At 51.4% G+C, this 21,334-nt stretch overlaps 3 protein-coding genes across 6 annotated transcripts in view; 1 reads left to right on the top strand and 2 right to left on the bottom strand.

Moving 5' to 3' along the window:
• Window positions 1-4,040: 4,040 nt before the first annotated feature.
• Window positions 4,041-12,476, bottom strand: HECTD3 (HECT domain E3 ubiquitin protein ligase 3). 2 transcript variants are annotated; one of them, XM_003415560.4, is made up of 21 exons: window positions 12,019-12,475; window positions 11,671-11,831; window positions 11,312-11,404; window positions 11,097-11,232; window positions 10,680-10,795; window positions 10,480-10,593; window positions 10,243-10,325; window positions 9,662-9,827; window positions 9,350-9,431; window positions 8,646-8,828; window positions 8,464-8,516; window positions 8,218-8,282; window positions 7,948-8,051; window positions 7,570-7,689; window positions 7,365-7,454; window positions 6,190-6,396; window positions 5,790-5,919; window positions 5,621-5,695; window positions 5,417-5,498; window positions 5,237-5,308; window positions 4,041-5,067 (listed from the first exon to the last, which is right to left on the bottom strand). In XM_003415560.4, the coding sequence occupies exons 1-21, from the start codon at window positions 12,385-12,387 to the stop codon at window positions 4,983-4,985; spliced, it is 2,586 nt and encodes an 861-aa protein (XP_003415608.3). In that variant the 5' UTR covers window positions 12,388-12,475; the 3' UTR covers window positions 4,041-4,982. The 2 variants fall into 2 exon arrangements, with proteins under 2 accessions (XP_003415608.3, XP_010593610.3); XM_010595308.3 differs by lacking the exons at window positions 9,662-9,827; window positions 10,243-10,325 and having other exon boundaries at window positions 12,019-12,476.
• A 1,578-nt stretch (window positions 12,477-14,054) lies between these two features.
• Window positions 14,055-17,527, top strand: UROD (uroporphyrinogen decarboxylase). 2 transcript variants are annotated; one of them, XM_003415561.4, is made up of 10 exons: window positions 14,055-14,187; window positions 14,857-14,969; window positions 15,087-15,166; window positions 15,243-15,305; window positions 15,548-15,745; window positions 15,866-16,027; window positions 16,386-16,523; window positions 16,684-16,784; window positions 16,881-16,947; window positions 17,292-17,527. In XM_003415561.4, exons 1-10 carry the CDS (start codon window positions 14,063-14,065, stop codon window positions 17,451-17,453), a joined length of 1,209 nt encoding a protein of 402 aa, XP_003415609.3. In that variant the 5' UTR covers window positions 14,055-14,062; the 3' UTR covers window positions 17,454-17,527. The 2 variants fall into 2 exon arrangements, with proteins under 2 accessions (XP_003415609.3, XP_010593611.2); XM_010595309.3 differs by having other exon boundaries at window positions 14,096-14,187; window positions 14,814-14,969.
• Window positions 17,528-18,158: 631 nt separating this feature from the next.
• The window catches only part of ZSWIM5 (zinc finger SWIM-type containing 5), a 198,470-nt gene continuing 195,294 nt past the window's right edge, over window positions 18,159-21,334 (bottom strand). The window contains exon 14 of one of the 2 annotated variants that reach the window (XM_003415562.4): window positions 18,159-21,252. In XM_003415562.4, the coding sequence (XP_003415610.2) occupies window positions 20,390-21,252 (863 nt within the window). In that variant the 3' untranslated portion in view covers window positions 18,159-20,389. The remainder of the gene's footprint in view (window positions 21,253-21,334) is intronic. The other variant, XM_064281885.1, reaches the window with a different exon arrangement.

Below are 21,334 nucleotides of genomic sequence, written 5' to 3' on the forward strand. Positions count from 1 at the left end.
ATACTATACTGCCTCCTTGTGGTATATATCCAATATCTAGTTTCTTCTATAAAGAAAAAAAATTTGAATTCATAAAAATTTGCATATTAAAACAGAACATAAATGAAATTAAAAGGCAAAAGACCAACTGGGAAAACATATTTGCAACACCAGACATGACAAGGGTCTTAATACAATATAGCATCTTAGTTACCTAGTGAGTAGGGTTTAGAGCTGGTGACCGTGATCCAACTCCTACTTTCATCACTTACTGGTTATGTGACCCCAGGCAAGTTACTTAGCCTCTCTTGGCTCTCAATTCCTCATCCGGAAATGGGCATAAGAATAGTACCCACTTGATAGGATTGTTGTGAAGATAAAACATGACAATAAATGTACGACACTTCATACAGTGGCTTGTCCTAAGAGAGTGAGCAGTGGCTACCAAGGCTTTATTATTTTAGAACTACGCAAAGATTGTTACCAATCAACAAGAAAAATATAACTAAAGCAATAGAAAAATGCATAAAAATACATAAAGGGCAGAGCTCAAAGAAAAACAAAGCGTTCAACATCATAAATAATCAAAGAAATGTAAATTAAAATAACAATCATAATTTTCAACACATCAAATTGTCAATTAAAAAACATGTTAATATCCCAGGTCAATGAGAATTTAGGGAATGGATACTAGAGGAAGTGAAAATTGATACGTTCTTCGTAGGGGGCAATTTGGCAGTATCAAAAACCCTAAAAATCTGCATGCTGTCTGATGAAGTGATTTGAGGAAGTTACTCCAAGGAAATAGTCACACAGGTATGTAAGGACATACAAATGAGAATGTTTATTACAAGATTTGTAGTTTTCAACATAAAAAATTTAATGACAACCTTAATGCCTATCTGTAGTTGTTGTTATTAGCTACCATGGAGTCTGCCCTGACTCATGGAGACCCCACGAACAAAGGATCAAAATGCTACCCAGTTCTTCAACATTCCTGTGATTCGCTGCAAATAGAACCTGAATCCTTGTGATCCACATAGGGTTTCCACTGACTGATTTTCAGAAGTAGATCGCCAGGCCTTTCTTTTGTAGAGGGTTTAAAATGAATAAAAATTATGAAAATTCTCTACAATGTAATCCAAAGCAGCCAATAAAAATAAGGATTAAAATGAATACCCACACATTAGTCCCAGCCACCATAATTTCCTGCCTGGATTATCCCCTGCCTCCAATTTCTCCCTCTCAATCCAGTCTCTATACAGCAAAGGCAAGTATAATCATGCCATTTCCTTGCCTAACCCTCCTGGATGGCTGCTCTTTGCAAAATCCTAAAATGAACCTCTAAAGTTGGTGTCTCATCTCTCCCTTTTCTTTGCACTCCAGTGACACCAGGCTCAACACGCTTCTCAGCTGGCCCTTGTACTCTTATTTTCCCTAAGGATTTAGCATTTCACTGAGGCTCTCAAAATTTGGAAGGCTCTTCTTCGCCCTATTCTTCTAACTACTCCAGCTTCAAGTTTCAGTTTAAATTAAATGTCTCAAGGAAAAGACAAGTTTCTCAAAGAACGCCCCCCTCATTGGTTATAATCATCCTGTTTTGACCTCTAACAACATACTTTGCTGCTTTTTCTGTAGCTCTTAACCTGTTGCTATCGGTAGATTCTGACTTATAGTGACCCTATAGGACAGAGTAGGATTCCCCCATAGGGCATCCAAGGCTGTAAATCTTTACCAGTTCATTTTGGTTCACTAATGCCTAGGACTGTGGTCATAAGGAACCTGTACATAGATCAAGAGGTGGTCGTTCAAACAGAACAAGGTAATATTGTGCGGTTTAAAGTCAGGAGAGATGTGAGGTAGGGTTGCATCTTTTCATCATACTTCTCCCATCTGTACGCTGAGCAAATAATCTGAGAAGCTGGACTGTATGAAGAAGAATGTAGCAACAGGATTGGAGGAAGACTCATTAACAACCTGCGTTATGCAGATGGCACAACCTTGTTTTCTGAAAGTGAAGAGGACTTGAAGCAATTTACTGATGAAGATCAAAGACCACAGCCTTCAGTATGGATCACACCTCAACATAAAGAAAACAAAAATCCTCACAACTGGACCAATAAGCAACATCATGATAAACGGAGAAAAGATTGAAGTTGTCAAGGATTTCATTTTACTTGGATCCGCAATCGACAGCCATAGAAGCAGCAGTCAAGAAATCAAATGACCTATTGCATTGGGCAAATTTGCTGCAAAAGGTCTGTTTAAAGTGTTAAAAAGCAAAGATGTCACCTTGAAGACTAAGGTGTGCCTGACCTAAGCCATGGTGTTTTCAATCGCCTCATATGTATGTGAAAACTGGACGATGAATAAGGAAGACTGAAGAAGAACACCTTTGAATTATGGTGTTGGCGAAGAATATCGAATATACTATGGACTGCCAGAAGAACGAACAAATCTTTCTTGGAAGAACAGCCAGAATGCTCCTTAGAAGCAATGATGGTGAGACTTTTCTCATGTACTTTGGACATGTTATCTGGGGGGGGACCACTCCCTGGAGAAGAACAACATGTTGAGTAAAGGGTCAGTGAAAAAGAAGAAGACCCTCGAAGAGATGGATTGACACAGTGGAGGCAACAGTGGGCTCAAGCATAGTAATGATTATGAGGATGGTGCTGGAGCAGGCAATGTTTTGTTCTGTTGTGCACAGGGTCACTGTGAGTTGGAACCCACTCAACAGCACCTAAGAACAAGAAATCTTTATAGAAGCAGACTGCCATAGCTGTCTTCCCCAGAGTGGCTAGTGGGTTCGAACCGCTGACCTTTCAGTTAGCATCCGAGTGCTTATCTACTATGCCACCAGGGCTCTTCCACAAATATTATTAAATGTTGTTTATGTGATTACTTTTTTAAATATATGTCTCTTCCATTAAAGTCCATGAAGGCAAAAATTGTCTCTGCTTTAGTCGTCATTTTATTCATCACAGCTAGTATGCTGCCTGACACAGGTGCTCAAGGCATATTGGTTTACTGAATGAAGAATGAAAATCAGGCTACAAAATACACAGTGCAAGTTCAATTTGGTAAAAGAGGGACCAAAGACTCACCGAAGGCAAAACCAGACACACAGACTAGACTCAGCCACACAAATAGACTACCAAGCAGGCCAGTCCCTTCCCCAAAGGGCAGAGGAAGGCACCACGTGCTTTCTCAAGGGAGATGTTAGGAAGGGAGCTTGTTGAGACCAGGGGAGTTGGGTGGGGGTGACGGCCTCTTCGGTTCCTGCCCTGTCAGCTCCCGGGGCTGGAAGAGGCTGCCACACTGGCGTCTCCTGTGGGCCACCCAAGGCCCGGGGATTGGGGAGGGGGAGGGCAAGGGCTTTTCATGAGGCTGAGATGGGGTGTTTGGAGATCACCCCCAGTGCACAAAACCCGGATAAGGCTTCCCTGCCAGGGCAGCGTTTGGGTGCACCCTAGGGATGGCGTCAGGAAGTATTCAGAGTGGGATTCCGTGGCCACTGGGCTACTGGCCACTGCATGTGTCTCACAGGGTACCACGACTCTGCGATTCCCAGGTGACCGTGCTTGAGAGTGGCTGCCAACTGTAGGAGCGACTGTACCGCACCTTAGCTGTGTGGTACATGGAGGTGAGGCTTTAGTGATGCTGCTGCCTTCTCTTCTGTCAAAATCCTGACCTAGGTGGTTTATTAGCCATCTCAAGGCTTTGTATTATATGATGTCAAATTCTTCGGCCACTTGGTTCCAGAGGGTGGACCTCCCTCTTCCATCATCACACCCAACCCAGAAAATGTCAGGCTGGCCTCCCCCCACCCCTTCTGGGACTGTGGGATCCTTATTTTCCTGCTCAGCTCCAGATCTAATGTTTGTCACTGAGAAGCCCCACCACTCCCACTTGACACACACCTCCTTGGTTCCCAGCCCGGCTGTGAAATGCTGACAGAGCCTTCCCTGGCTCTTTTAGGACAGAGCAGTTTCTCTAAGTGCTCTCTGTGCCTAGCAGAGAGCCCATCCCTCAGAAGGGCAATAAACACATTCTAAGCAATGAATTAATCCATTTATTAAAGTTTCCCAAGTGCAGGAGCTTTTGAAGGAGTGTCATGGAGGCCCTAAAGGGAGAAAGGACCGGGGCAGGGACATGCATAGCCCTAGGAGCAGTTTTAGAGTTTAGGCCTTGTTTTAAGTTAGATAAGGACGAGCTATCAAGGTTTTGGAGTAGGACATAATTGGCCATAACCTGTGCAAAATCTTGGGGGTGAGACTGCAGATGGGAGTCAGGCTGGAGATGATGCTGATGAATATGATGAATATGGGGTGGTAGTGGTAGTAGAAAATTGAATTCAAATGGATGTAGGTTCTGAGCCAGGGAAAGTGGTAGCACTTTGTCAGTTGAGACTGGGTTGGAAGAAAGGAGAGCTCATGCATCAGGTGTGGACGGAAAGGAGAAAAGACCACTATGTGAGAGATGGCGTGCTCAGCTTTTGCTTCATTCTTGGGGTAGGTGACCAAGGAAAATGGACCACTACTCCCTACCCATCCCTGGTTCCTTTCATGGGGAGTGGCCTCTACCACCTTTCGATGTTTTTAGTTTTCAGTCAGGCTAAAGCCAGAGAGAAACTAGCTGGAAAAAAGAGGAGCCAAAATGAAAGCAAATCCATGGGGTCAGGGGCTAGAAAGCCCCCTTTAAGTAGCTCAGGCCTGGGCAGCTTGTGCTAGGCTTGTGGAAGAGTCCCTCTCACAGACGCTAGATGCCTTGAGAGGCAAGCCCAGTATGAGATGGCCTTGTGGATCTGCAGGGCTGGGGCACCAGTCTCAAGCCACCCTCCCCACCCCAACCGCAGACAGGAGTGGTATGTGCTGGGTTTCTCTGAGCTGTCAGCTCGGGGAGTGCAGACCCAAACTGGTCCAGTGAAGACATTTTCACCTTGGCCGGGGCCAAGTGGGACTGGGCAGGTCTGCTGGGCTGTAGCTGTCCCTGGCGCTGCCTCACTCCTCCCAAGGGCTCATGTCCGTGTCAATGGCAACGCAGTTGTAGGCAGCATAGCGGAGCTTCTCCTCACATACCTTGGCACTGCGGGTGTGAAGCCTTGGTCACCGCCAACTGCAGGGGTCCCTACATCACTACCACAGGTGATGGGACTCCAGCTTGTGCATTTTAGTGCCAGATGTCTTCCCCCACCCAAGAATGCCACCTCTCCTCCCTGTTCCCCATTCTCTAGGCTCCAGCCTAGGTAACTCACCTGGCGTAGTGTGGTAGAAAGAGGGTGCTAGAGCAGGTGGAAGACTCTGGTAGTGCATCTGTGGTTTCGTAACTGGGGGTATGGAGGGACCACAGATCAGCAAGAACTGTAGGGGCACAGGGCAGGGGTCCAGAGGGCCAGCCACAGCCCCTTCAGAGCTGCACTCCCCTCAGCACTCACCCCAGCTTGTCTGGGTAGATGTAGATCCGTGCTGGCAGGCGGCTCCGGCCTGTGACAAAGCGCAGGAAGCGGCTCCGGTCCTCTGAAGAGAACAGGAAATGACCACTGGCATGAATGGCTGGGGAAGTTATACAACTTCTACCCTGTCTCATATTCCACAAGTGGAGTCCATACTCAGGCACTACCCTGCCCTCCCCCACTGACCGTTGGTGAAATTGTTCAGCGCCTCCCAGAAATACTGCACCCGCTTGTCAGACTTCTCGAAGTCTTCAAACCGGGCTGGTGGGGACAGAATTCATTCTTAGGTCCTGACCTGCCAGTCCTGAAGCTCCACCCCATGCCTTCTGCCTTGACCAGCCCATTGGAGACTCACTAAGCTTGCGGAGAGCAGCCACAGTGACCTCAGGGTCCCCGCACACCTTCTTCTCCAACTCTTGCCAGGTCAGCAAGTCCAGCACAGCCTGTGGCACCACCTTCAGCAGACCCGCCTGCATAGCTGCCAGCTGGGGAGGCAGGGAGGCCTCAGCTGGGGAACCAGGCACAACTCCCAGCTCAGTGTGTGGAAGGAATACTTGGCCTCTACTCATGGAGATAAGTGGGGGACATGTGTCTTTGCCTAGCACTGGGGGCACCTCCACTCCACTGAACAGCAGGAACATGATGCTGAGGAATAGTGGGAGCCAAAGTTCTTGGGGTACCAGTGGCCTATCAGGCTGGGTTGTAGCTACTAGAGGGGGTAGGGTCCAAGGGTTCTACTGGCCTCTGAGTAGTACCTGCTCCTTGCTCTCCTCTAGCCGTGCCTTCTGCACCATTTGGATGAAACGGGAACGGTCCTCATACCCCACCACGATGCCTGCACCCCCGGGAATCAGCTCTACCACCTGCTGATCACTTAGTACTGTGGTGAATGTTAGCTCCTTCCCAAACTTGAAGTCAAATGTCTCCTTGTCCATTCCTTCCATCACTTCCAAGAGCTTCACCTGGAGGTTGGAGAGAGATGTAGAGATCAGCTTTTCATTGTGGAGACAGTCCCTACCTTTCCTCAAGAAGAGACAGCCAGGTAAGGCAGTCCCCATGTGGGCAATGAGGGCAGGGAGGGAGTCAATACAAGGGCTGTGAAAGCACTGAGACAGTGCCTAACCAGTCTTGGAGACCAAGGATAGTGTTCTGGAGGAAATGACATCTGACCTGAGACTAAATGATGCCTGGGAGTTGGCAGGGCCACATGGGAAGTCAGGAGAAAGAACATCTTGGATAAAGGTGGAGGGAGCAAAAGACCTGAGGAATCAGTTTGGCTGGAACCTGTACATGAACCAAGTGGTCAGAGATACAGGAGTCATGTAAGGCCTTCCAAGATTCTGCATTTTAGCCCAGGACACAGCTGTTGACGAGTTTACACTAGCAGTGAAGTGATTACTCTACTGCATGGAGATAACATGGATAAGAACGGGAGCTTTTGTACTAAGTGGTTGGGTTAGAAAGAAAGGTGGCCTGACCAGGGAGACCGTAGTCAGGAGGAAAAAGTAGACATATTCCAGAGACGTTTAAGATGGAATCTTGACAGAATGTTGGGGTAGAGGAGAGGGAGGAGTGAAGACAACCCTGAGGGTTCTGGCATGGGGATGCGAGGGGAGTGGTGCTAGTCTGAGACAGGGAGCCCAAGAGAGCAGTAGACTGGGGAAGACGAAGAGTGTGCTGGGCCTAAGATTCAATCTTGGGGGAGCTATCCAGGAGGCAGAGCATATATGCCCCAGGTTTAGGAGAGAGGCTGGGGCTGGAGGTAAGGATTTGGGGGTCATAAGAAAAAAGATAGTAGTTAAAGCCATGGGAGTAGATGAAATTAGAGAGAAAGCATGCGTGTGATAAAAAAAAGTCTAGGACAGAGCTCTGGGGAGCACCAACCTCTAGTGGCTAGGCAGAGGAAACACTGGCTCCAGACCTTACTCACCAACACGGAGTCCACAGCTGGGAAGTCCTTGCTCCAGCTTACCTCCTCACCAGAGAGTTGTTTCCACACAAAGCCAGGCAGAGCCAGGACCTGTAGAACAAGGGCTCACTGCTGCCTTCTCACTGAGTTGCTTAGGCTGGGCTGGCCCTCCCTTCCCTCCAGAGCCCAGGGCTGCCTTGATAGGGGTGCAGGTTGGGCTACTCACCAGGAACTCCTTACCCCGAAGGGCAGCCCCCATCAGCTGTCCAATCCACTCGTACTTGGCAAAGTCCCGACAGGAGGGGTTGGGCACGTACATGTCCCGTGCCTCACCAGTACCATTGCCCTGCCACAGAGATGGAGCTGTCAGCATGGCATGGGACAGACCCTACTTTGTTGACCTAAGCTTCCCAGAATGCCTTTCACTGGAACCCCTGAATGATCCCCTCTGAATGCATCACGTCTCTTCCTCTCCTTGCCTGCCCAGAGGTTACCTAGGATAACTTTGTCCTTCCTCTGCCCCTTCTCTAGCTCAGCCTTGCACCTGGGAGCTTTGCTGAGGCAGAGTAGCAGAAACGACGTGGGGGTGGGGGTGGGAGATTACCTGGTTGGCTGTGCGCACAAAGAAGGGCAGAGGCACTGGGGTGTCTGCCGAGCTAGGGCACAGCTCTTCTGACATGTCGGCTAGGCTGTCTCGGAAACCACCCCCTGAAATCACAGATGCCCTCAGCTGGGCATTCCAGACCCCCAAGCCCCGTAGTGGGGTGATATCCAGGACCCCTTTCTTGGTTAGCCGGTGATCCCAGAAGCCTTTACCACCCTCAACAAGGCAACTGGCAGGACCCCTGTCATCCAGCCCTGCTCAGGGCCTCACCTTGGTCAATGATGCCTTCTGCAATGAATTTACACTCCCACCACTGGTCATAGCGCATGGGCCACCTGCCGGGGTGGAGCTTTGTCATCATGCTGGGCCAGGGCTCAGGGTGATTTACCAGCCCAGAGACCAGCCAGGAGTCGGGGCTAAAGAGGGATTAAGGGGGTGGGGGAGTGCCTAGGGCAGCATGTGGGTGTACGTGTGTGCATGTGTACCCTGGTCAAGTGCCTTACCCTGATGCCATACCTGTAGTCCAGGGGCTTCTCATACTTGTCAGAGGGCTTGAGGCCTTCATAAACCTCGGGGTGGGAGGTAATAGGGAAGTCTATGTCAACACCTGTCTCCACTCTTGTCTGAAGACCTTTACTCAGCTCCTTCTTGGGCCCTTTACTAACAAATCCCTCAGCCCAACCCCTGGGGGTCCAGACCTGGGTGAAGACCGCATTCTTGCAAGCAGGGTCCCTCGAGGGGCAGGCACGGTGCTCCATAGCAAGGCGCCGGTTGATGTACAGGCGTGGCATGAACCTGGGCTTGCTACTCTCTGAGTCGCGCAGGCACTGGGCCACCAGGCTGGGCCGCTGGCGTGACAGCAGCAGGAACTGCTTAACTTGCTGGTGAGGAGAGGTGGCCAGAGCAGGCCCAGTGGGCAAATCAGCCTCTGTCCAGGCCCTCCCTGGAACCTTTCTCTATGCCTGGACCCAATCTCACAATTCTAGTCCTAGTCCATCCCCTGTCCTTGCCTCCAGTCCCTTCCTTAGCCCAGCCGTCAGGGTGACTTTCTAAAACAAAAAATCCAACGTTGTCATTCCCTTGCTTAACACTTTTCCAATGAATCTGCTGACCAAGGACACAGTTCTTGTTTCAGCCTGGCCCACTTCCTGCCTACCTCCTCCCAGCCTCATCTCTGTGTCATCCTGGGCTGCTGATAACTCCCAGTATGTACCTTTCACGTGGCCTGCCCTGTCCGTGCTGTCACTGCTTCTCTCCCAGCCCTTGTGTATTCCACACATGCATCTGGTGACTAGCCCCCAAAATAATACATTTTAACCATTTGTGTCTAGCATACTCTGTGTTAACAGAGCTCAGCAAAGGGAGCCTACTGCCAAGGCCAGCAGTGGGTAGGCCCGCTCACCTTAATCTCACTGAAGGTGCCCAGGGTGTGATCCCAGGCAGGTACCAGGTGGTGCAGAACACTGTCCAGGATCTTTATGAACCTGGGGTGGGCAGGTAAAGATAACTACAGCTAAAGAGTTGGGCATGGATGTAAGCTACAAAGCCCCCCTCCCCAGTACACAGGCACAGGGAGAAGGCAGGGCATAGGGGCTGCTCTGACTTTTGAAATGAAACAACTTATAGTATAAAGCCTTGGGGACCTCCTCCACACAGATGCAAAAGCCCAGGGTAGAGAAAGGGGAGGGCCTGGCAGTTCTAGGGCCACAGCCACCTCTGTAGAAGAACAGCTCTGCGGTACAGTACTTCCGGGTCAGTGCCTTCCAGGCGCGGGTATCGCACCAGACTGGTTGGCTGGAACAGGTCTGCATTCAACCCTAGTTCCCGCTGCCTAGATGACTTGATCTTGATCCCTCGAAGACGCACGTCAATCCCATCGTCTGAGAGAAGGGGTCAGAGTGCACCTGCTACCTCCTTGGCCCCCAGACCTGGGAATGGCTCCTTACTGCTCAGCCTTTTGTCACCTTTAGCTCCTAGAAACTTGAGACCTCTGAGATCTCCTTCTACTCATTGGATTGTAATTTACTCGTTCTTGATGGCTCTTCTGCCCACTGCTATAATGTTGGGATCCCTGAGGGTTCCCACTCAGTTTCTCTCCCAAGTGAACTGCTATAGCTTCAAGGAATCTCCTTTAAAGCACTTACCACCCGACTCAGGCCCCTATGCCTCAAATCTTGGAGTTACTTCAGCCATTACCTTCACCCTAATTCCAAGCCCATCTCCTTTCCATGCCCAATGCCAGCTTGTCCCATCTATATACTGGCCCTTTTCTTTCCCCACAGCCCCAAGTCCTACCTCGGCACTCAACGATGCGGATCTCGATGATTGGGAGGTGGATGGTCATGTCCTCTAGGACACAGACATCCCCTATCAGGGTCCTAAGGAGATGGGTGTGAGTCACTTCACACACTGTCCCTTCCAGACATTCAGGGATTGCAGGGTCCCACTCAATCTTAGCTGGGTCAGGCCCCATTGCTAGGATAACCACCCTCCCACAACCCCCTGCCCAAAATCCCAGGCCAGCTCACTTACTCGTCAATGCTCACGTCACTCAGCTTCTTCAGGTTATCCCCTTCACCCCCATAGACCACCACCCGCTTAGGCATAAAGTTGTCATCTGTGGTATCCACCGTGAGTAGCAGCCTCCTGAGGAGTCAGAGTGTGTACATGGGTCTCTGTGTACCCAAATGCTTGTGGCTCACCCATCCTGCTCTGCCCCAGAGACCACTCACTTGACGATGGTGCCCTTCTTCATGGTAAGCCGTACCCAGTGCTGGCACTGGGATCCATCACTCTCCCAATAGGTGTCTGCATTGCTGTCTGTCAGGCAGGACACATTGAACTCTTCCTGGAGGGTGGGGGGAGAGAACAGAAAGATGGAGTGAGCGGTTACTCCTACTCTTTGCACTGGGCATGTGTGCTTTGGGCCAGGGAGCAAAAGAGAAAAAGTATGGTGGAGCTGGACTAATTGGGCAAGTAGCACGGAAGGTGCCTAAGAGGTCCCTATAGGGCTTCCAAGATGGGAGCCTAAACTGGGTCTGGCCTGTGGGGGTTTGGGTCTGGCCTTGGCCTAGAGATGGGGGGTCTGAACCTAGCCTTGAGGAATATGGCTACATCTTGCCTGGGGTAGGGGGAGTCCCAGCACCCACCGTGTAGGAGGAAACGTCTATGCTCTCCACATATTGCTTCACGCTACCCAGGTTCTCATCCTCCTTGCCCAGGTGGTCATACAAGAAGTGGATCAGGTCCTCGTCGCACTCGTAGGTCCATGTTGGGGGCACATAGCTAAGCAACCCCAAGCCCCTAATTAGGTCGGGCCCAGACCTGGAGCTCCCACCTCCCCATCATAGTGCAGTTCACTCACAGCAGCCTTTGTACAGCTTCAGTGTAAGCCTCTGCCGGCTGAGGCCTCGATCCAAGGCGGTGTGAGTATGTCAGGTCCACTACTTGCTCCCATCTGTGGGCACAGGGTGGCGGGGAGGGGTGGTGTGTGTGGGATGGGGATACATCAGCAAGCAGCAGGACCCCTACATCAGGTCCTGAAGTCTCCTCCCAAACTTCTCCAGACCACGCCCCCAGGGGAACCCTTCAGGTTGCACCCCTTCTAGCTTTTAACCTAGTCTCCACTCTCTTATCCCACCTCCCAGGCCAGTGGCCGACTTGTTTCTAACTCCTCCTTGGCCGGCTATCTAACTGCAAGTCCCACCCTTTCAAGTGCAGGACCTGAGCACTGGCCGGTAGTCCACACCGAAGAGCTGCTGCTGCCGCTGGAGGTGGTCGGGGGTGTCGATGGGCACTAGGCGGGCCCCGCCTTCCGCCGGGCGGCACACCAGCAACCAGCCTTCGTCCAGCCCGCATTCGCCCAGGTGTTCTGCCAGTTGCTCCTGTCAGAAAGGGCCAGACGGAGACAGCCGTCAGGACACTCCCCACCGGTCCGCCCAGCCCAGCCCAGGGCAAAGGACACAGAACGCAGCGTCGGCTCGATATGGGGGCGGGGCGGGGAGGGGAATAACTTGGGGGTTCCCTGGCCCCGGGGGTCTTTTGCGAGGCCCCAGGTAGGCCAGGCTGCACCTTGGTCAGCTTCACCCAGAGTCCGTAGCCGTTGCACAGCTCCTCTCCCGTGGTGCGCACGCATGCGCCGCGCCGGAGCTCGATGCTGTCGCGGGCAGCGCGGAGAGGCCCGGAGCCCGTACTGGGGGCCGGGCCGGCGGCACCCACACGCAGCCCAAGGCCCTCCGCCTCCCACACCGGCAGTAGCACGCGCGACGGTCCCGCCGGGTCCTTGTAAAGCTTGTAGAGCACCTCGCGCGGTACGAAGGCCAGCGCCTCCGGCAGTGGCCGCCCCGCGCGGAGGTTTCGCGCTGCCTCCGCCAGGAAGCGCACGCGGCCCAACAGCTGCCTGGGGGACTCCAGCGTCGCGCCCGGGCTTGGACCTGCCATGGTGAAAAGGCTAAGGGAAGCCCAGGGGCGATCCCACGCCGAGAGCAGCGGCTGCAAAAGCTGCCCGAGCTTCCCACCACGTCCGGCCCCGCCTCTGGCCAGCCGTGGCCGTATATTCTGGCTTATGCACACCCACTTTGTTTGTATTGCCCTGTGTACTCTGACCTGACAGCCATAATACTTACCCCCGCCTTTCCCCATGTCCCCTACCCAGCCAGTCAGACCCAAGTTCAGTCATTTTTACCTGATCAACCCTCCCCTCTCCATTCCCACTGCTATACTCTGGTTCAAGCCATAATTCTCTCTAGTCCGGATTATGGTAACTGTCATTTTTCTGGTCCTCCCGCCTCCTGTCTTATTTCCCCAGCCATCGTACTACCACAAGAGGAATCTTAAAAACGCACGTTAGACCATTCGCTGCTAGACATCTGGCTTCCCATCTTAGGGGTAAAAAAACCCCGTTGCCGTCGAGTGACTAAAAAGTTTGGGAGAATGACTCCCATTCCATCCCTGTCTCTAGGGAGTGTTGAATCAATCTGTCTCTATCCCGGTTGCTTCTCCTATTCCCAGAACACTGGTGGCTCAGTGGTTAAGCCTTAGCTGCTAACCTGAAAGTTCGGCGATTGCTCCACCAGCAGCTCAGCGGGAGAAAGATGTGGCAGTCTGCTTCGTAAAGATTACGGCTTTGGAAACCCTATGAGGGCAGTTCTACTCTGTTCTATAGAATCGCTCTGAGTCGGAATAGACTCCACGGCAATGGGTTTAACGGGTTGATAATCTCTATTCAGTTTCTCCCGGATGCCTCCATGGTGGGAAGGAAGGGGCAGAGAAAGATAGGCAGAAACTGTTGGTGAAGTACAGGAGGAAAAGGAAATTTTTGTTTTGAAGTAATTTTCACATAATTAAAGTTATCGAGAAAAAAATCATGTACTTTTGACAGCTCCCCATTTTTTCCTCCTAGGAAGTTGGAAACAGTGCCTCTCGTTGCTTCCCTCTAAACTATTTGTATGCTGCCGTTTCGATTGTACCTAACAACACACTTCTTCAGGATAAAGTGACCCAGCATGACCTGGACCCTGCTGGCATCTCCAGCCTCTCCTCTACCCTCCACCAGATTAATCTCCCAGTTCCTAAAAACAATCACATTTGCCCTTTCTAATCTTCCCTTTGCGTATGCTTTTCCCTCTGCTTGGAGGCCGCTCCCCCACTTTCCCCCCAATTAGTTGCTTCCAGCTCTTCCCTCTTTAAACATTTACCATTGTGATTGTGGTTTCTCTATTTTCCCATCAGTCTAGCTCTATGAAGGCAGCGACTGTCTTGTTCACCACTGTAATCTCCGCATCTAGTATAATGCCTGGCTCTTAGTAGTGAATATACATAATTTTTTGTTTTTTTAATAATAATTTCAGTGCTCTAGTTCCATCATCCGCTGTATGCCTGGCTGGACCAGACATAAGATTGTTAGAGTCATGGAGAACGGGACTGAGAATGAGACTTGGGCCGAGCCTTTGGGATTTTCAGGCCATTTTAGGAGAACAAACTGTTCATGCCACCCTAAGCGTTTGCAGCTGCGCCGCTACGGCAGACTTTACGGTGAAGAAAGGTAGGGGTCCTACCGGCAGCTGCCCAGGCAGCCCGGGAGCTGTCACTGGAGTCTGATCATGTGACTTTCAACATGGCGACGCCCTTGGCTCACTCCAGGAAGAGGCGGAGCCTGGGCAGAGGGCGGGCTCAGAGTCAAGTGAACGTGGGTACTGTGCTGACATTTAGACGGCTTACCATGGAAGCGAAACAGTTGGGGTGAGTTCTCCGCAGCACCCAGTTGGGCCAGCGGGGCTTGTGACTAGAGTATCCTAATTTATGAACCTATCCCTTGACCCCCCCCCCACCCATGGTGATCTCCCAACCCGAACCCCAGTCGCTTGGATCTTGCTCCTCCCACCATGGATTCCTGAGACCTTCATCTCAGGAATCGCTTAGCAGTGCTGCGTCCCCCAGACCTTCATTTAGGGGATGACCCCAGGATTTTCTAATCCTCAGCTAGGATCCCTATTTTGGGATCCTCAACTATAATTCCCCCTTGACTGTAACAGCCTGAGGCGGGGGGGCGGTCTCCCAGCCTCGGAGCCAGCTACTGGGACCCCTGTCCCTGAGATTCTCAGGTCCGAAGACCCCCAAACTATCTGGGCTTTCGACCTCTCCCTCCTCAGTCCCTTCAGTTGTTTTAAGCTTGGGGGAGCTGGGACTGTGTATAGGGAAGAGACCTCAGCACGGGCCCTTCTGAAGTCTTGTGCACTACCTGATAGGCAGAAGAGACGTAATGAGCGCGGAGCTGCAGGCTTGGTAGCTTGGTAGCTTGGCCTGCAGGAGGCAGATAGCGGTTCGCCTAAGAACCCGCGCCTTCTCCCGCCTTCCCCATCCCCCAGCCTACCGTCCACGCCTACCCTACTCCCTGCACCCGTATTCCAGACCCCAGGGTTTTCCGGAGCTGAAGAATGACACGTTCCTGCGAGCAGCCTGGGGGGAAGACACAGACTACACTCCTGTTTGGTGCATGCGGCAGGCAGGCCGCTACTTACCAGGTCAGGGTCAGGGCCCGGGAATCTATGTAAAAAACTGCAGAGTGAAAAGTTTCTGAGGAGCGGGAGGCCTATGGAGGTCCTCAAGGCCGAGTCCAGCCTTCTCTCTCCTGCCTGCAGAGTTTAGAGAAACCCGGGCTACCCAGGACTTTTTCAGCACCTGTCGTTCCCCTGAGACCTGCTGTGAACTGACTCTGCAGGTGAGGGGTCCACAAAGGAGGGAGGGATTTCTTTCCTCAGCTTGCCACCTAGCAACCTGTCTCCTATTCCCTACAGCCACTACGTCGCTTCGCTCTGGATGCTGCCATCATCTTCTCCGACATCCTTGTTGTACCCCAGGTACCAGCCCAAACCTGATTCTGGAATGGGTAAAAAAAAAGGGGGGAAAGGTCCCTTGGAAGTCCTTCTATCAGTCTTGTCAGGGTTCAAGATAAGCACATATCCTCACCGAAGAGAGGAGGAAAACAAAGGCTGAAAGATACGGAGTTTGGGCCTGACTTCTCTCTTCCTGGCATAGGCTGGAAAGAACCTTTCCTCCTGGAATTCCAGGTTGAGAACCCAAAAGTTTTCTCCCCCTCCAGGCACTGGGCATGGAGGTGACCATGGTGCCTGGTAAAGGACCCAGCTTCTCAGAGCCATTAAGGGAAGAACAGGACCTGGAGCACCTACGAGATCCAGCAGCAGCAGCCTCTGAGCTGGCCTATGTTTTCCAGGCCATCACCCTTACCCGACAGCGGCTGGACGGGCGTGTGCCACTGATTGGCTTTGCTGGCGCCCCGGTAATGTGGGACAGTACAGAGGCTCAGGCATGGGGAAATCACTCTGGCAGGTCTGGTGTAGATAAGGGAAGGAGAAAAGTGTCAGTCTTCCTGTGACATCCTCTTTCCATCCTTTTGCAGTGGACCCTGATGACGTACATGATTGAGGGTGGCAGCTCAAGCACTATGGCTAAGGCCAAGCGCTGGCTGTATCAGAGACCTCAAGCTAGTCACCAGCTGCTTCGCATACTCACTGATACTCTGGTACCATATCTGGTGGGACAAGTGGCTGCTGGTGCCCAGGTGAGTCCTGAGGGGGAGACAAGTAGGCTGGGATTTAATCTATAAGGACTAAGCGGGTAGGGATCTCAGTGCCAGACATGTGGGGTTTTGGCCTCCAATGATCTGGCTGGAGCAGCCAAGCCCTCCCTGACACTGGCAAGAGGGGCTTGATGCTCTCTGTGTTTGAAGACCAAAGCTAGTGCTGGGATCTGCAGGAGAAGTCAAAACTTTTTGATTAGACCTAGGCTTATAGGTTCAAGCCGTATCAGAGGTTGAGGTCATGTGGGGAAAACTGAGCCACATTTTGTGTGAGAGTCCAGGGTTACTTCCTCTTTGTATGTTGTGTATTTCTTCTCACCCCCAAAACCCCCAACTGCAGGCATTACAGCTTTTTGAGTCCCACGCTGGGCACCTTGGCCCACAGCTCTTCACCAAGTTTGCACTACCCTATATCCGTGATGTGGCCAAGAGGGTGAAGGCTGGACTTCAGGAGGCAGGCCTGGCACCTGTGCCCATGGTGAGGATGGGAATGAGTGAGTGAAGGCAGGCCTGTGTAGCTTTCTGAGCAAGTCTTGCATGCACTGAAATGACCACTGGAGGGCAGCAGAGGTGCAGTTGAGAAAGGTTAGTGGGCATGGCAAGGCCCTCTAGCCTCAGGGAGCTGCCCTTCCCCCTAGATCATCTTTGCTAAGGATGGGCATTTTGCCCTGGAGGAGCTGGCCCAGGCTGGCTACGAGGTGGTTGGGCTCGACTGGACACTGGCCCCAGAGAAAGCCCGGTGAGTGATGCTGAGTTAGCTCCTTGGGGTTAAGGTGGAGAGGCGGCAGCTGCTATATGTGCAGTCGCCAGAACGTGGCACTGGCTCTGCTTTCAGGGAGCTTGTGGGGAAGACCGTGACATTGCAGGGCAACCTGGACCCCTGTGCCCTGTATGCATCTGAGGTAAGAACCAGGATCCCTATGTATGCCTATGAGTTTGTCTCTGTGCACCCACAGAGATGTGGCGTGTGAATTACTGTGTGTTTTTATTATGTTTGTCTGTCCCTTTCCCACTTCTCCATCCCATATGAACAACATAAGCTCTATGAAGGCAAGGTTTTTTTTTTTTTGTTCATTTGTTTTTCTTAGCGCTTGGCCCATACTAGGTATCCAACGTATTTTATTGAATTAATACTGAGTGAATAAGTGAGTAGAAGCATGCCTGTGTATGTGTGTGTCACTATTACGTATAGCAAAGACAGAGGCTTGCTGGCCTCCCCTTAGCCAGTGCTCTGTTGGTCCCCCAGGAGGAGATCCGGCAGCTGGTGCAGCAGATGCTGGATGACTTCGGGCCACGTCGCTACATTGCCAACCTGGGCCATGGGCTTTACCCTGACATGGACCCAGAACATGTGGGGGCCTTTGTGGATGCTGTGCACAGACACTCACGTCTGCTTCGACAGAACTGAGCATACACCTTCTCCCCTAAGTACCACCAACACAGATGATTGTTTCCAGAAAAATAAAAGTCCCAGAGTTGGAATCTAGTATGTTGTTTTGTTTGTGAAAGATTTCTGCCCTTATCCTCACTTCTTTTTAGCCTCTGCTCCTTTCCTGGGGCTTCCTTCTACACTCTTTCCTCAAGTCATGGGGGCTTAGGTATCTTGAATATGTGCTATAGGAGTTAATGTCAGGACCCTCACTGCCCCCTTGGTCCTAGATATCCAATCCCCAGAGCTACATGAGGCTGGGCAGAGCTTCGTAACAGTTGGGGCTGTGATATCTGCAGAGAAAGGGCTGGGGGCCCCCACAGCATACAAAGGCCAAACTGACAGGACTTTGTGTCTGGGGAAGAAGATGGAGTCTGGGTGAGCAGGGAGAAGTTGCGAGACCTTCAGCTTCGACACCAAAAGATGGGGAAGGCAAAAAGACTCAGAGCTAGGGGCTGGGTTGGTTAGGCCTTGGTCGAGGCCACCCATCACCAAGGTGAGAAAGCCTCCAAAGCCAGAAGCCCCTCTGGTGCTCAGGGTCGTTCTGCATTCTCTCTCGAGTGTATCTTCTAATTTTCTCAGGACCTTGGTGTTTCTTCTCACAGTGGCACCTATTTCCTGCGACAAGGCTCTGTGGTGCCTTTGAGAACTGGAGAGAGGTTTGGTGTGGCAGAAAATTCCTCATTTGTCATCCCCCATCTCAGACCACCAGGAACGCACTGTGTTACAGGCCCAACTGGAAACCTGTCCCAGCCAGGCAATGCGGAGAGAGAGAAGGGCCTCGTTTATTAAGAGAATGCAATTTCTGCTTTTAGAAAAATTATCTTTTCTGTGATCCATGATTTAGTCATAGAAAAGCACTGTGAGTTCACACATTTGCTAAAAAAAGGTAATCGTGATACAGAAATGGGAGTGGCTTCTCTCTTTTTTTTTTTTAACAACCCATTGGGCCTAGAGGTTGTAGGGACCCACGGCTGGATACTAAGACTTAAGTAGCCACAAACAGTAAATACAACTTATTGGTCAGTTTGGAGCAAAGAGGGGTGACAAACAGCTTGTCAAAGAAAGGAAAATAAAGCAGACAGTGAGGTCCTTAGTTCACACTCTAGCTATGCCACCCTTCCCTCTAACACCCCACCCCCTACTCAGAAACTAAGACATGAAACAGTAAACACAAGACACTGGTATCCAAATGACTCTTCTGAATGTCCCTTGCTACCTCCTATAAACATTCCATATTGAGAAGAGGGGACAGGCAGGTAGCAGGAACATGGTACACTGTGGAGGTCTGCCAGAGCTAAGAAACAAGTAGTCCAGTAGGACTAGAAATTAGGAAGGGGAAGGCCAAATGCATTCTAGCCCTAGCCTCCAAATCAGGGACCAGGGGGACTGACAAAAGCAGGCAGAGGAAGCTTGAGGTAGAAAGGCAGGGGAAGAAAGCAAGTATGGAGTGAGAAGAGAACTGGAGCTCAAGCAGCCAGTTTTTGGGCAGAGAGAGACTGGTGCTTAGAAGGTTGCTGGCGAGAGAGAATGGTGAATAGAGGAGGCGCAGAGACAGGGGAAAAGTTTAGCTGGTGAGACAGACAGAGAGGAATAAGGAAGAGAAATCTGGCAAAGACAGAAGAGACACATTCATGTAGACCCTCAAACATGAGTACGCAGACATAAGTACATGTAGAAATATATACACATAAAGACACATCCATGAACAGCAGGCATACACACAGATATAAACATGTTTACACATGTGCACTTATGTGTGCCCAGATACACACACACTAAACATGCATACACATACCAACATAAGTGCATTTATACACATACAGATTCACATATGTATGCAAATGTATACCTCCTCACATCCACAGTCCAACACATACATGTATTCATACATGTATACAGACACATGCAGAACGGATACAGGTACACATACATATATGTGCACATACAGACAGGCATGCACAGATATTTGTGCACACAGACACGTATTTGGCCACGCAGATAATCACACGCATACACAATCAGAGATTAAACAATAAGCTCTCTAACATAAAGGTGACCAGAGTAGATGTATATCATGAGCTCAATGGCTTCCTAGACCCCAGGGTCTCATCTTCTCCCTGCACTTGCTTCTCAGGTGCTCAGCAGGCTCCCAAGAAGCTGTGTAAGGCAGGAGCAGGAACAGGAGCTTTAGTGTCCTCATGGCTTCATGAGCCAAAAGCCTAAGTCCTGGCCTCTGCCCCTCACCCACATCTGGGCTACAGATGCCTGTCTGCAGGCTGGGGTTTCTGCATAGACTAGACTAGGGAATTATTCCAACTGGCCATTTTTCTCCCCACTGCCCCCACTCTTCCATGGCCAAGAGCATACACTCTATAAGGGAAACCTGAGAAATGGTTGTGAATCTCCTCAGAAAACAAAAGACCTCCTTTCAACCAGCCTATCCTCCCACCCACGGCTACTTCAAGTGCCCTTCAAATTAGAACCAGAATTATAAATAGTTACAACTTTACAATGTCACTGGCAACACATATAGTATAGTATTTACAGTACCATAAATGCTTCTGCTTCTCTGGTTAAGCAATCCCTGAGACGGAACTGTGTTTGTGTTTGCCAAGGGAGAGAGGGCCAATGCCCAGGAAATGCAGGATATAGGGGTGCGAGGTGGCATGTTGTGGGGTTTCTGATCGATCTGCAGGGCCCAGCTCCCCCAGGAACAGTGGGCTGTAGTGAGAACCTTCCCAAGGCAACCATATTGGCTAGAGTTGGACTCTCCCCATCCTTAGCCCTGTGGTCCTTTGGTTTCAATCACAGGTACTCAGAGTCCTCAGGGGGACAAATGTTTCAGTGCCCTTGGCCTGACCTGATGGAGCCTGGGAGCCCAGCCTGCCCTGGTGGTGAGCTGTCTGCTTTTTTCAGCCAAAGCGCTCTCGCACCAGCAGCATTAGCTTCTTCTTGCCTTTGTAGATCTGTTTGAGGTTGTCGATGAACTGGGCAAACTGCAGGTGGCCATCCTGGGGCAGCAGGAAGGTCTCCCGAGCCTTGCTCAGAAACTCAATGAACTCTCCGTAGTGGCGGGGGCTGATGTGTGTCAGGCGTGAGTGTGTGGTGTTGATATAGGCATTGATGGTGGCATCCAGCAGCTGGCGCAGAGGAGCTTTGTCTGTGGACATGAGCTTTCCGGAGCTGCGGCGACCTGGGATGCCGGCCAGGCCAGGTGCAGTCACCGTGCAGCGCCGCAGTATGTCTGAAAGCACTGTGGCGCAATGCACACTCTTCACCACCAGGGGGATCAGAGCCGCCAGCTCATTCTTGCCCAGAGAGTGGCTGAGGGCGCATGCCCAGAGCACATCATTGATGGCTGGGTGGGTGTCCTGGTTATAGGCCAGGTTGAGATGACTCATGGCCAGTGAGGCCAACTTGAAGGCACGTAGCGGGTAGCCACGGAGCTCCATGTAGCGGGCGATGGTGAACAGCTGTGAATGGGTCATGCCACCAGCAGCAGCATCAATGGCGATCTGGTAGGCTGCCTCAAAGGCGATGTGGTCTTTCTCACAGAGTGTAAGGGCTGACAGGGCACAGCTCTGTGGATCCTTCATAGCACACTGCAGGGCCAGGGTGCGGGCGCAGCTAGCTAGCTCCTCCCGCTGTGGATAGTCGAGACTGAGACGCAGGATAGTAGTGTGGGACACAGCTGTGGCAGCTACAATACTAGTAGCCTCGGTGGGGGTGAAGAGCGTGTACCAGCTCTGCAAGATGCTCACCAGGGCCCGCACACCTGTCAGGGAGAGCCTGAGCTCAGCCGTGGCCATCGGAGTCCCGATCCAGGTCTGCCCAGATTACCATTTGAGGTCAGAACT

Source organism: Loxodonta africana, chromosome 3, assembly GCF_030014295.1.
Source record: "Loxodonta africana isolate mLoxAfr1 chromosome 3, mLoxAfr1.hap2, whole genome shotgun sequence".
NCBI classification, from domain to species: Eukaryota; Metazoa; Chordata; class Mammalia; order Proboscidea; family Elephantidae; genus Loxodonta; species Loxodonta africana.

What these genes read in the sequence shown, in the direction of transcription:
- HECTD3 (XM_003415560.4), bottom strand. Translation starts at nt 12,387, where the DNA reads ATGGCAGGTCCAAGCCCGGGCGCGACGCTGGAGTCCCCCAGGCAGCTG. An exon ending in TTGTGCGCACAGCCAACCAG is followed by an intron (nt 7,690 to 7,947) that starts GTAATCTCCCAC and finishes TCTCTGTGGCAG; the next exon opens with GGCAATGGTACTGGTGAGGC. An exon ending in TTCGGGGTAAGGAGTTCCTG is followed by an intron (nt 7,455 to 7,569) that starts GTGAGTAGCCCA and finishes CTTGTTCTACAG; the next exon opens with GTCCTGGCTCTGCCTGGCTT.
- UROD (XM_003415561.4), top strand. Translation starts at nt 14,063, where the DNA reads ATGGCGACGCCCTTGGCTCACTCCAGGAAGAGGCGGAGCCTGGGCAGA. An exon ending in GGCAGGCCGCTACTTACCAG is followed by an intron (nt 14,970 to 15,086) that starts GTCAGGGTCAGG and finishes TCCTGCCTGCAG; the next exon opens with AGTTTAGAGAAACCCGGGCT. An exon ending in TTGGCTTTGCTGGCGCCCCG is followed by an intron (nt 15,746 to 15,865) that starts GTAATGTGGGAC and finishes ATCCTTTTGCAG; the next exon opens with TGGACCCTGATGACGTACAT.